The sequence below is a fragment of the Tympanuchus pallidicinctus genome, unplaced genomic scaffold (genome assembly GCF_026119805.1).
Source record: "Tympanuchus pallidicinctus isolate F22 unplaced genomic scaffold, pur_lepc_1.0 scaffold9, whole genome shotgun sequence".
In the NCBI taxonomy this organism is placed as follows: domain Eukaryota; kingdom Metazoa; phylum Chordata; class Aves; order Galliformes; family Phasianidae; genus Tympanuchus; species Tympanuchus pallidicinctus.
In genome coordinates, this window is record NW_026294813.1 from 10,066,524 (window position 1) to 10,079,962 (window position 13,439).

A 13,439-nucleotide genomic window follows, 5' to 3' on the forward strand; every position below is an offset into this window, starting at 1 on the left:
GGTAGTATTGTTTTATCTCCTTCTCACAAAAACTGTGAAAGGGGATTGGTTCCTGCTTTTTGCATAGCTGAGTCTAGTTGAACCGTTTCCCACAAGTGGTTTTTCGAAGTCATCCTGTTGCTTATTGACATTACTCACTCTTTTTAAGGTCAACGAAACATCAGTCCCTGTAGTAGACAAGGCATTCTGCTTTTATATTCGAGAGCACTAGATGTATCTCTAAACCTTTCAGTAATGTACTCACCTTAACTAAAATCATTCAGACTCTGCCTTAGCAAAGGCATTTCAGTTGTGCCTGTTCAGAGGAAAGCTACTGCATTTGGGCTGGTTGATTAAAGTATAAATTACCTGAAAGATGAAGATAGGGTGGGACATGGCAACATCTTGGTGACACTCAGAAAAATTGGAATTGTCACGGTACCCAACTTTTAACTTCTAGTGGTCAAGAATATAAAAATCAGTTTTGCTACTAACCTTCATGCCCAAATAGTATGACAGAAGGCTGATACAGCTTGTAACTAGATTTTGGTATTGGCAACCCTCAATTTACTTACAGCTATCTACTGCTGAAGCAAGAATTTCAGAGTTTAAGAGTATGCTTACATCTGTCTCTTTATTGGAGTGCAGCTCTATTCCAAGCATTTAGAGACTGTGAGAATCATACGAATTGTGGAAGATGTCAGGAGATTAATGGTTTGTAACCCAGCCAGTTAGGCACTAAAAACTGCAACCATACATGCAGGGCTACAGTAGCATATCTGAATTTGCCTTTGGACTGTGACAAATGAAGAACTGTAGTCAACAGCAGCACTGTTCTTTCTTTAATTAAAATGTAATTAGAATTTTTTTGTTTGTAATTTAGCAAGTTTAATTTGCTTAGGATGCTTTTAAGAATTTGCAGTCAGTTTTTTGTTTGAACTTGGTTCTTTGCAAAAACTGTCCTGTTTGCAGTGGTATAGTTGTGTCAAGCTAAGGTAAAACTTGTCAAGAAGTTAACCATTACGTGGCTGTACTGAGAGATCTCCGAAGTGTGTTACATGCAATGCCATTTGATCTTTATTAAAAGATCACTTCCACTGATAATTTCTTTCTGTTTTACTTGAGTTATTGCACTAGTTGTACCATGTTTCTGGAGCAAGAGACAAACAAGTACATTAGGGCTCTGCATTTGAGCACTTCAAATGTGAGCTGAAAAATGCAAAGGAAATGAGGCAATTTGGTTTATTTAAAAATTAGAAAAAATGCAACACCAAAACCTGTGAAAAGTGAATAAAACCCTTTGTTAAGTGTGCTGAGTTCAAAGCTTGCAGTGTGGTTTACAAAATAGAACACAGCTTGGATGTGTGCTTTACACCGTTACAAGAGCTGATTCCTTTCTTTATGTCTTGTTCCTTGGGATCTGGATGGGACATTATAGGGACACATTCAAGGGCCCTTTTCCTTTGTACTTTGTGTAAAACAATTCTGTAGACACCTGTTATTGAGCTGCGTGCATCTCTTCCCCGGTTATTTTGAATGTGTTCTTCTGTGATTCCCAGATCTTTCAGAGCATTTTTCACTTCTATTTCCTCCTCTTTGAGTGTGTTGATCTCTGATAAATACTTAGGATCCAGTTTAAAAGGCTGTAAAGGTTTTGGGTACTGTATCCCCTGCATCCACTCACTGTTCATAATAAGTTTGACAGAATATCGTTCTGTTGGTACTGGCTGAAGGACTCCTTTTATCAATTTCTGGCAAGCTTCCGAGAGGCAGGGAGGCAAGCTGTACGTCCCTTCAAGAATGCACTTCTTCAGTTTGGCCACTGTATCTGCCCGAAACGGCATGATCCCCGTAATCATGAAGTATAACAATATTCCTAGTGCCCAGATGTCTACATAAATGCCAACATAGTTTTCATCTCGGAAGAGTTCAGGGGCAGCATAAGGAGGAGACCCACAGAAAGTATTTAAAGTTTCATCTCTTTTGCTGATTGTGCTGAATCCGAAGTCTCCCACCTTAACGCAGGTGTTACTGCTGTAGAAAACATTTTCTGCTTTCAAGTCCCGATGAATGATGTTATTCTCATGCTATAGAAGAGGAAGAACACTGGGTATTAGCAAGTACTTAAGTGACTACTCTTTATCTTTTATTGATTAATTATACCTAGGAAAGGGAATTATTTATCTCAAACAAAGAAATAAGCTTTGCTATGAAACTGAAGGTTGCAAGTCCATCTTAATTCTCTACTGGTAAGAAAATGACCGAGGGGGAGCGGAAATGCATGTACATATACATGTATGTTTTGAAGGACAGCAACATCTTGTTAGTATTCATTAATATTAGTTAGGAATTAGTATTTGTGTTAAGCAGATGCGATGGCATTATGGATAATCCTACATGACTGTGTATCTTCCCGTGCTAAGTATTTTGTATTTTTTCAGGATTCAGAGCACTAGTTTTCGAAATGACTACATTTCTGTACCGATGTAACAGAAATATTTTTTTAAGTATGTAAAGCCATTTTTGCATTTGTTCTGAGCATGCAGACTTATGAACTGAAATGTTCTAGTTCATTGATAACATTATGTGAATGTGGTACCAGATAAGAGAACTGTAGCAACTGTCCTAGTTTGTGATCCATATCCTAATATCTAGTGTTGGCAAGAGAAGAGGTGTGCACAGAGTTGTGCCTGGTGATATTTTATGTCTTTGCAGGATGTTCAGTATTGTCTTCTACTTTTAGAAATCTGAAGTGAAAATGCTGCAACGTACCTTTTTTTTTAACCTCAGAAATGAAGGTACTGATGTGCTCTGCTGAGTAGACATTTAACTATACTGATTAAGTAAGTGTTTAATTTCATCTTTGAAATGACTAGGAAGAGCGAAAGAGTTTGAGCATCTCTGCTGTTACCCTTGTAAGTAAGAGTGCACATGGAGACACTAGAGAAACCCTGTCATCAATAACAAGCAAGGATCTTTAGTCCTCATGAGGGCTGACAACAGTGAGATGGGATATAAGTGGCCCGATTTTAATAGATTGGCAAAAGTAAAATATTTTTGCAGGAGACTGAGTGTATGAGTAAAGAGGCTGGTGAGATTGGAGGTCTGGTTTTAATGTTAAGAAATACACATGATCTTTAAGATCCAGTAGATCCTGAATACTTGTCCTGTGGAAAAGATGTTGAAGCTAATTCATTTATAGACATCTGATTGTTCTGTCAAAATACATTAACATGTTTTTCATACACGTTGTTTGCAATGCATTTCTAGATGTCTGACCTGGAAATACACTTGCTTGCATCTTTCTGCCTGTTGGAACTGGAGCCCGTTACACGGCGGGAGAGTATGAGCCACCGGAGGGCACTCTGGGCCAACTTTAACTAGTGTTAAGTGAAACGCAGAGCAGATTTCTCATGGCTTTTGTAATGTAGTTGTAAGCAGCTGTGGTTACTAAGCAAGACTCAGAGGAGGTTGTACTGGAAGTGGTTAATTACTCATTTCTGCCTTTATAGAATGTTTTGGGTTCTATGAATTGCATCATTCTAAGTCTAGTTGCAGTTATGAGGGCTAGAAAAGAGGAAGTGACTTGCTAAGTGTTGACATCACCTAAGAAGGAACAGGAATTAACTGTCTTAAGTATTAGTCTCCCACATTCGTTAGTAAGTGAGCTGGATGTCTGCAATACACAACACGTCTCTTCTTGGGACTGCTTTCTTCTAGCAGAAAAGTGAGTGATGCTCTTTTGAAACAGCTGAGGGATGAAATGAAGCTTTACTATCGGATCCATACAAACACAAGTGGTCAGGAGGAACACTGTTACTGAATGGATGGCTCCATTCACCACACGCTCTCAATTCAGTCTCCTCCCCAAACATGTCAACAGAGTGGCAGTAAGTTGAGATGGATGTGAAAGCACTCTTAGGTGTCTTTAAGATGGTATTTCTCAAGCTGGTTTCACTGTTCAAAGATATGTGCCTGAAATCCTGATAACAGTAAACTTACTAATTGGAAAAACAAAATACATCCTCAAAATCAGCTGAAGCAGTGAGGAGAAACATGCCCATGGAAGAGCAACTTACCATGTGCTTCACAGCAGAAACAATCTGGGAGAAGATTATTTTGCATTCTGTTTCTATTAGCTTTCCTTCTGTAGTGATTTTAGTGAAGAGTTCCCCTCCTCCTGCATACTCCATTACCAGGTGCAGTTTTGAGAGTGTCTCCACCACTTCATACAGCCTGATGATATTTGGGTGGTGGAGTTTTTCCATGCTTGATATTTCACGAGATAGCAAACGTTGAGTCTTCTGGTCTAATTTTGTCTTGTCCAAAATCTTAATAGCTACTTTCTCTGAAAAGAAAATACTTTTCCATGTTAATTCAGTAAGCACAAACAGTAATACTATTTCTGTATAATGCATGGTTACATAACTGCAATGATGAATATAAGATAAGCTACAGAAGCCTACTAAGCCTTGTCATCTTTCACACCCTACTGTCTCCGGCATCCTCCTCACTGCTGATACAGCTAAGGGCTGGCAGAGTATTACAAGTGCTAATCAAATCATGTAACATGTTCCTAGGCTGTCAAGCATGTCAGTACACATCTGATGGCAACAATTATCTCTGTTAGATATCTAACTTGGGCATTATAGCTTTCAAAACAGAAATCTGGCTGTCTGAGTGGAAGCTAGTGTTCCTGCTCTCAGTTGTTGAGAAGGAAATGGGCAAATGAGAGTCTCAGCATTACAAAATCTGAAGGCTGTGCTCCATTCTGAGGATAAGACTGTTCCTGCAAGGCGCCTAAGCCTGAGCTGCAGACCTTTCCCACTTTTCAACCTGATTGTGTGCTCAGGTTTGTTAAAGGAAGTCTGTGCCTTTGTTGTTAGCTCAGTGCTGTGAATTAGTTGCACGCAACAGCCTGGTGCTTACAGATTAATGGAGGCTTGAATATAGGCAGTTTATTCCAGAGCAGGTGGACTATCATGGAGGTAGTGTAAGGACTTTGAAAATAACCCTGCAAGCTTATAGCAGATGTGTTTACACGTATGTGACTTACAGAAATGTTGCCTAATGGCTTATCCCATATCCCCATAAATTCTCAGTTACCAAAATCAGTGTTGCAGAGGTTTGTCTTTCTCAGGATAGCTGTGCCAGTTTTTCCAACGTGTTCATGCATGAGTGGCTCTTGGTACTGCACGGAATACAGGAAAAGTACAATTTTATGTCTGCACCACAGTGGGCCGTGAATTCACACCACAGATTTTATAGCAAGGAAGGAAATAAAACAGCGACATAGAATAAGTTGCAGGGATCATGTAAAACAACTGATCAGTCTTATATGGTCCTGGTAATGCAAAGCTGTGGTTAAGTTCTGCTTGCTTATGTAGCATATTTTCAAGCTAAGGGCCTTGAAATGCTGGTGTACATATATAGCTTCACCGTATCAATAGCGTAGCTCAAAAAGCTCATTGAGAATTGCTCTTATGGTTCTGTATGAAAACTGGTAGGTCGTGGCATTTGTCTTGAATACAGCTGGTATTGGAGGGATTAGTCTGGTTAAAATAGGCTTACAGTGTCTTTGTATAACTTACTAAGACAGCAAAATTAAACTGGAACATGGCAGTTAAAACAACTGTTTATTCTTGGGGGAAAAAAAAATACTTCCACAGATGTCCTAGCAATTCATCATTCTTACCATTTTATTTCTAAGAAAAACTTCATGTTCTAGCAGACAAAGTTAAATTACTAAAAATAAAAGCTGTTACTTTAAAGGAAGCATCACAAGGCCATTATGATTTTACATTTGGTAGAAAAACTTTCAAGGTGCTTCCATTTACACTATTATAAAGTTATTTTCCTCAAATTTTGTGTTTCAGTACTCCTGAAGTGTTATTGATGTATATGCATTTATGTCTGTACAGATGAAGAAAACTCCATGTTTGGTATATTTACATATCTTAGTAATATAAATGCATGAGTTGATTCCCCTACTACAGTGCAGCAGATACTCTGGGGAAGTGAGATTCTGAGAGCTGCTGACTTATCCCTTCCATGCTTCTGCTTTCAGACAAAGTCTGAAATGAGGAGAGAGCAGACTTCCCTGCTTTTTGCTGCCTACTGAGGCTGTTAGGAATGATTGCACCTACTGCACAGTACAGACACCTGGCATGGTGAATCAGAAGGGAATGAGCTGTTTAATGGGAACAGCACGTGGCAGATCCTGGCAGAGCTCTGACTGCTGACCTAGAGGTGAAAGACTGTAAAACCCTTATCACGTTGGTAGTACATTGACCCCCTGAACCAAGAATAAAAAGTGCTAGCTTGGGGGAGATTTGCACAGCTAAATGTTTAGATGCTACAGAGAAAACAATTCTTGCAATCTTAGCTATGTAATTGCATTGTTATGTCTTGATTGATAAAAGTTGGGAGCATTTGGACTTTAAACAAGCAAAACAACAACAAAAAAGCAACTTGTAGGAGAAATAGAGTCACAGCATGTCTTAGGCTGGAAGGGACCTTAAAGTTCATCTGTTCCCATACCTCTGCTATGCCTACTTTCTCAATAAAATTTTAAAAGGAAAGCAAACAAACACACAAAAAGGGTTTAGAACTGAAAGGCCGGATCTTATTCACACAGTACCACATATCAGGTCCAAGCTCATTAAAATTTGCATTTCTGCAGTTGTATGTGCATGCAGTACACAGAAAACCAGCTGAGCTACAGCGTAAGAAAAGGCCTTTGTTTCCTTTCAAAACTGTTTCAGAAAAGAAAAAAAAAAAAAGAGCCCAGTTTCTAAACACTGTATTTCCCTTGTATGGGAGCGGTTCTAAATAGGTCATTTTCATCAAGAAATTTATTCACCAAAATATTGGAATTAATTATGAAAAAGATTTTGACTGACCATATGTTGAGGTTTGAAAAATGATATCTGAAGTCATAATGAATGAGAAAAGTTAATAAATGGTTGAGAAATTATTTCAGGAAAAAGTAGCATATGCTATATTGGCAAAAGGAAATAAAATCAAAACCAAGCTGGGGCAGTGCATCTGAATAACCCAGTACACATCACACCACCTAAGATTTTCCTGCAACTGCTGAACAACCAACGTTCTCTTTGTGAGAGAAGCAGGGTTCTTCATCCACTTTGACACTACTATTTTTATTGCCCTTATCAGCTTCTTGCAAACCATTTTTGGGTGTTCTGCTGCAACAGAGCACGAGGGCTAGAGAACAGCACACACCTGATTACAGAATCGTTACAGGAACTGGTCATGGTGAAGAACGAAATTGTTTCCTTCTTCAAGTAGGGTGAGATGTCAGCAGAAAGACAATGCTTAGAACCTACAACAACAACTGAAGAGATGAATATATGCAAGATATACACGTACCTTCCCCTGCCCCAAGGAAGGACTTTTTATCTGCACCTCTCCCAAGAGGAGACTTATTAGCTCTGTGCAGGTACATCAGTTCATTAACAACACAGCAATGAACATACACTGGAAGGAGACTCCTCTTTGGAAGGGTGTGTGTATGTGTGCATGTGTATGTAGGGGAAGTGCACCCACACTTGTTCCTCTCCTCCATCCCAAATGCATACTTTATGATGCCAGACAAAGTCACAAGCAGAAACAAGTAAGACAATGCTTTCCCCTTAGCCTTCCTTCTTCATGACAGTTGCAAAATTAGCATCAGAAAATTACCCAATGAAAATTTTAATCCCCAATGACAAAAAAATAATTTTAGAGATTTTTGGTGAAAAAGAAGCTTTTCAAAGAAAAAAAAAAAGCCTGTTTTTATATTTAATTTGTTCAAATTTACTGTACTTGCTAAAGTCCAAAAGTGTTCAATCAATCAGCTCTATGCAAATGCTAAAGCAACCTGTCTCCTAGGGAAATTCAACAGGTAAAAGCTCATCTGGCTCAAATTTATCTTCCCATCAGCATTCCTCTTGTTCTCAATATGGGAGCAGCATTTCTGCCAATGATAAACAGAAGACAGTTCTCTGTGAAAGGAAAAATATCACTCAGCAGAAAAAGAAACAACTTGCTGTGGGCCAAGGAGAACAGGGTTTCCTGAAGCAAGGAAGCAGAAAAAGCGAACCCAGATAGACAAACCCATAGGCTAAGACAGACTTCAGTTTTGGGGGAAAAAAAAAAACCAAACAGCACAGAAACAGAAGAACAGACAATACCACCAATTCTTCACTTCCCAGTGTAAAAACTGTAACTGGGCTCAACATGAGCTTTCAGATCTCTGCAGTCTGGGCTGAAGGAGGTGGTCAGCAAAAATAGCAGCAGATAGCAGAGAATGAAAGTTTGGGGGAGAACCTAGTCTTCCCACCTTTCAGATGGTGAAAGGAATGAGAATTGATTGAATTATAAAGAAAAGACGAGAGAAAAACTGAAGATGGTAATGTACAAAGGCACGTGGAAAAGTAGCTATCCCCAGGGGAAATCAAGCAGTTTTTGTTTTGGTCAAAGGCAGCAGAAGAAACAGGGTAGACGAAAGCAAGTTCATAGTTACACCTGTAACCAAAGTGTTTGCTGCAGTTATGTAGCTTTTCTAGCTCTCCATACAAGCAGTATATGCAGTGTGTTTCTGTACTTACCCTCTACCCAGATTTGGCTGTACCAACGCTTGTTTTCCTGCATCCGCTCAGCCTATACTTGTATTCCCTGTCCCAGCTTTTTACCTTAACAAACCACCTGCATAACACAACATCAAATTTCTCACCAAAATTACTAAAATTAGCCATTAAGCAAAGGAAGCCTTGCTCCCTCCAGCTGTGGCAGGTCCATGCCAAGCTAGGCTGCCCTGGAAGTTTAGCACCCGCAAGCCTGCAGCCTCTGCACTGGGCATGGGAGACAGCAGGTGGACTGTTTGTGGCACTGTCTTTCAAAGTGTGGCGAGTCATGAGCTGCAGGGTGAGACATGCCACCCAAATGAAGTGTTTCTGGCTGCTTGTCACGGCTGAAGGCTACCTCTAACCTAAGCATTTATCTTTGTACTTGCTTACAGGTTCACACAACGAAAAAGGCACATACAACTGGTATGTGTATTGAAGGTTGCGGCAGCATTTTTCTTATCAAAGAGGTCAGTTTATGTGTACACAGAACTAGGGCGATCAGAAACCAGGTGACCCACACAGCAGTGCCTACCTCTGGTAAGAGAATGAATTCCAAGTTTCACTTGTGAGAAATTCCCACTTCCTATTTCTCCTCTGACTCGGTAGAAGCCAATTCTCTTTCCCAGGGTTAATTCTTTCACCACTTTTTCATTGTGGGACATATCCTGCATTAGTTTCTCAAATGGGGTCAGCCTCTGCTGCCTGCCCTCTTCATCTCCTCCACAGCACTCCTCACGCCCATAGTCTTCTCCACTGTCCTCACGATTCCACCTGGCATAGCGATGCTTTCCAAGACCTCCTCCATTCACAAATCCTGTTGTCATAGTCTGTAGGTAATCACGGCTCCATTGAACAAAATGTCCCAACAAGGAGTTTAATGAAGTGAAATATTCCTCTGCTAATATGCAATCCTGCACGTAACAGACACCGTGCGAACAGCAACAAAACAGCTTAGTGAAGAAGTCCACATACCAGTTTGGAATTCACCTCAAAAGTTGTATCTACACATTGCAGTTCTGTCCAAATTTGGAGATGGAATTTGGTTCTATTTTTGTCCATTTCTCACTGACAGATTTAGTGTGTCAGGATGCTCATCTGCAAGGTAAAAGAGGCTCTGCAGTTCAAACAGCAGGCTTTATGCAGAAAAACAGTGCGTTGCTCACATTCTATGTAGTACATTTGAAACAAATGCAGAATATTTGACACAGATTTTCAGGGTCTAGCTAGCTGCTTTGAAAACTGGCTTGATAGGAAAAAATCAGACAAGTAGCTGATTACCTACTCTGCATAAATTCAGATGTTTCCAGTTCATTTTGAGTAGCTGACCTTAAGAACGTGGGTCCTGATTCTGGTACCAGTCCAAAAGCTGAACACAGGGTTTTTCTCTGATTCATTCCTCAGCCTGGGAGCTTGTCACTGTAGCTTGGAAGTGACCGCCTCGAAGCCTTGCTGTAAATAGTCTGTTGCCCCTCCGTTTCCTTCCCATTGCTGCTGTAACAAAGCAACTGATCCTGGAAGATGACAGGAAAAGCATGATCTGTGCACCAGCCAAAAGAAACGCAGCGCCTCCGTATCACTGAAGTCACATGGCAGGACAATGCAGGATTAAGTAACTGCAATGTCACTTTAACCCGCCTTTATTTAGATGAGCTTTCTTTAACGCCTTGAGCCTTCTCAAATTTTTGCCAGACGCATGGTGTGCCTAAGCAGACAGATGAAGAAAGTCATTAAAACCATTATGTAACAGCCAAGCACTTCACTTAGAGACAGCACACCGGGCATCATTTTACCAGTTTAACTCAATTTGTTTGGCAGCATGTGGAAAGAAGTCCTTACTCTGAGTACATAACTAATGACTTATCATTAAAACAGTACATTGTGTGACAGTGGCCTCTAAACTCCAGCAACCCCACTAAGAGGAAGAGGAGAGCCTGAGGGCACCACAGCTGCTCTTCCTGCTCAGAGCACATGCTGCATGGTCACCATCCCCTCTGCTCTGCTCACTGGGCTGCCCCATGGGCCATGCCTTCAGCCCTAGCACTGCTGCAACTGCAGCCAGGCAGCAAGTGCCTGTTCTGTAATGTGCCTTTGAACTCCTCTTATTCCCTTACGGAGATTTTACTCCTGTTTGAGCTCTGCTATCACACAGCTGCACAGGAAGAGCCCATTCTTGTGTCTGATAGAAAACTGTATGATATAACCAAATCAATCTTGGATCTGGAATGCTGTCAAATCACAAGAAACAGTGAATGAAAAGAAGTGGAAAGTAAACAACTTGTAAACACTGCCCAAACTCTAAGACAGAGTATTCAAATATGTTTCATTGTGTTCTGTGGATGTAAGAGTCAGCCCCCTGACAAACACTGCATGTTTGCAACCATCCCTGGCTAAAGCCTGAAACTGTAAATGAAGGAAAGACTGAGTGGAAACGGAGCAAAGCCTGTGGGATCTGCCCGTCAGCCTATCCTGAGAAGTACTGCATGCTGCCTCTGTCTCCATTTTTTGATACCAGGGAAGAAATACTTAGGATGTGGAGTATCCTCAGCAAAAATACAAGGTAAACAAACAAGCAAGATCCACATAAACCTGAACTCCCATTCTGTATTTGCTCTCCTCCATTTGTGGAAAGAACAATTTCTTGCAGGACTGCATGAATTCTGGCCCATAGTTGTTTTCTAGTTTAACCTGTCTCACTTAGTGATTTTAAGAATGATTTAGGTAATAAAAAAAATGTTAACATGAACATCAACTATGTTGCACAGTTTTAATGGCGGACAATGCTGTCAGAGCAAGGCTTTGGAAATCTCTAGCGAGTACTACAATGACTGGAATACTGAGAACAGCTGGAAAAGGGCACTTGGGGTAGCTGGGTCTCACAGTTGTCAGCCTGTTCAGCATTAAAGCCACACAACTAAAGACCACTTTCGTGCAAAAAAACCCAGGACCTTGCAATTAAATGGTTGAAGTCTCAAGAAGGATTTCTATCAAACAGACCTATACAGTTGCCTGATGATTACTTTTGCTAAAGGCAAATAGAAGGCTGTGGTTCAATACCACAGTGACAGAAACACCACATGGCAATGCCAGGGCCTTGCAAACATGCTGTAGGGTCAAAGGCAAAACTGCATTAGGGCATTAGCACACAGCTCTTCCCGATTCTGCTCCTGCCAAGTGCTTACTGAGACCCAACTTCTCCTTTTAGAGCATTAGATTTTAAACCATTAATCTGCCAGCCAAGCTTCCCGCGACTTGTCAGCCTGGCAATCTGCTGGTCTGTGGCCAACTGGCTAGGTTTCCCCCATCTTTTAAGATGGGCTATTTCAGTATTCTTAGCAGAAAACATACCATCTATTTCTGGCCTAAGTTCCTTCCTGTAACCTAAATCAGTAAAATCCACCCTGATAGCATCTAAAAGAGCACTGTCTTTAAAAGCACTAATTCCAAGTGAGAAGGAAGAAAATATGAAATCAGGACTCATCCAAATATGATGGAGACAATATTCATATGTATCTATTTGTTTCCAGTATGGCTGACTATTGATATAAAAAAACCTCAGGAGAATGTTTTGGCCAAATTATTACTTTCTATAACAAAATAATCATGCAAAATTACTAAATAAATAAACACAACAAGAAGAAATACAAGACAGAGTGAACAGACATAAGACATTTAAGATACGTCCCAGCCCACCACTGCTCTTGTTTGACCTTGCTGTTCATGTATTTCCAGGTACTGATGTTCTAGTCCTATTCTAGGAAGTGCTAAATGCCCTCAGGCTCTCGCTGAAGGCTCACTTTAAACCCTGCATTGTAAACCTGAGGAAATTTGTAACAAAAGGTAAAAGAAGGAAACAAACAACAGAAAGGCGATGACTGGATATGTAGACTTTGGTTCCTGAAGTCCCTGCCTGGCAGGTAAATGAAAGTGACCTGGTCTCAAGGACCTGTGGTAAAACACTAAAAAGTAAGAGCAGCTAGAACACAGCTACCAGCACAGTTCTTTGCAGCCTGTTCTCTTTTTCTAAGCCTGTCTCTTAGAGAAGCAAGAAAAATTCTGTTTGCAGACATAAACTGCTGCAGTTCCTGTTTGAATGAATGTGAAAGAAGTCGCATGGTATAGTCTCCTGCTGCTCAAATCCTCAGAGTATCAGTCTGTTCTTTATATACAGATGACACTGAATATTGCAGTAAATTCAGTAGGGCTCCCTTTTCAGCCCCACCACTGTGAGCTCTGAAGGGAATGAGATGCTTCCTTAGGGCAGGGGATTAGCTCGGTTTGCTTGACTTCTCCTGAAGAGCAGCTTGTCTCTATCCTGCTACATGTGATGCAAGCCAACTCTCGAACTGAACAAGATTTAAAGTAGCAGGGCTTTTTTAAGTCAATGATATGAAAATATTGATCCCTCTGTATTAGAGCTTTGAAAGTTATGTCAAGAAAATACCAGCAATCCAATACATTCTTATGTTTTGAAGACCCTTCATAAAAGAGGGAGAGCCCAGTAGGACAATCAAGAGCTGTATTACAGACCCAACACCACATAACAGGCCTTCTGTGCAGCCAGACAGCATGTTCGTTTGCACAAGGAATGCCATGGTCCAGTTCTGTGCTTTTGCTAAGTAATGTTTGGTCAGTGCGTGGCTGTTGTGGCCAAAGGAAATCAAAGTTTGTTCAAGGCTTGACCAAAGCTTTTTTTTTTTTTTTAATTTGAATAAGCAGCACTCTCAGTGTTATTTCTGTGAGTGCCAGAGAGCAGAGCTTCAGAACATGCAATACAGCACAGTTACAGGCTGAACTCCAGTTTGTACATTCCCAGCTCCCAGGTGAAAAGAAATA

At 40.6% G+C, this 13,439-nt stretch overlaps 1 protein-coding gene and 1 long non-coding RNA gene across 5 annotated transcripts; one reads left to right on the forward strand and one right to left on the reverse strand.

The window, feature by feature from the left end:
* Positions 1 to 19: 19 nt before the first annotated feature.
* On the reverse strand, positions 20 to 10,042 carry NIM1K (NIM1 serine/threonine protein kinase). Of its 4 annotated transcripts, XM_052670380.1 has the most exons (5): positions 9,139 to 9,241; positions 7,222 to 7,321; positions 5,086 to 5,170; positions 4,059 to 4,327; positions 20 to 2,066 (listed from the first exon to the last, which is right to left on the reverse strand). In XM_052670380.1, the coding sequence occupies exons 3-5, from the start codon at positions 5,153 to 5,155 to the stop codon at positions 1,317 to 1,319; spliced, it is 1,089 nt and encodes a 362-aa protein (XP_052526340.1). In that variant the 5' UTR covers positions 5,156 to 5,170; positions 7,222 to 7,321; positions 9,139 to 9,241; the 3' UTR covers positions 20 to 1,316. The 4 variants fall into 4 exon arrangements, with proteins under 4 accessions (XP_052526340.1, XP_052526339.1, XP_052526338.1 ...); XM_052670379.1 differs by lacking the exons at positions 5,086 to 5,170; positions 7,222 to 7,321 and adding an exon at positions 9,933 to 10,042 and having other exon boundaries at positions 9,139 to 9,701; XM_052670378.1 differs by lacking the exons at positions 5,086 to 5,170; positions 7,222 to 7,321 and adding an exon at positions 9,889 to 10,014 and having other exon boundaries at positions 9,139 to 9,701.
* On the forward strand, positions 7,319 to 11,349 carry LOC128074496 (uncharacterized). Its single transcript, XR_008203212.1, has 2 exons — positions 7,319 to 9,143; positions 10,008 to 11,349. It is a non-coding gene; the product is annotated as an uncharacterized LOC128074496 (long non-coding RNA).
* Positions 11,350 to 13,439: the final 2,090 nt, after the last annotated feature.

Bases quoted from the DNA above. Each gene is read 5' to 3' on its own strand.
- NIM1K (XM_052670379.1), bottom strand. From the start codon at position 9,430: ATGACAACAGGATTTGTGAATGGAGGAGGTCTTGGAAAGCATCGCTAT. The intron at 4,328-9,138 runs GTAGGCACTGCT...TTTTCTTTTCAG, and splicing joins AATTCATTCTCTTACCAGAG to AGAAAGTAGCTATTAAGATT. The intron at 2,067-4,058 runs GTAAGTTGCTCT...CCTCTTCTATAG, and splicing joins TTTCTGCTGTGAAGCACATG to CATGAGAATAACATCATTCA.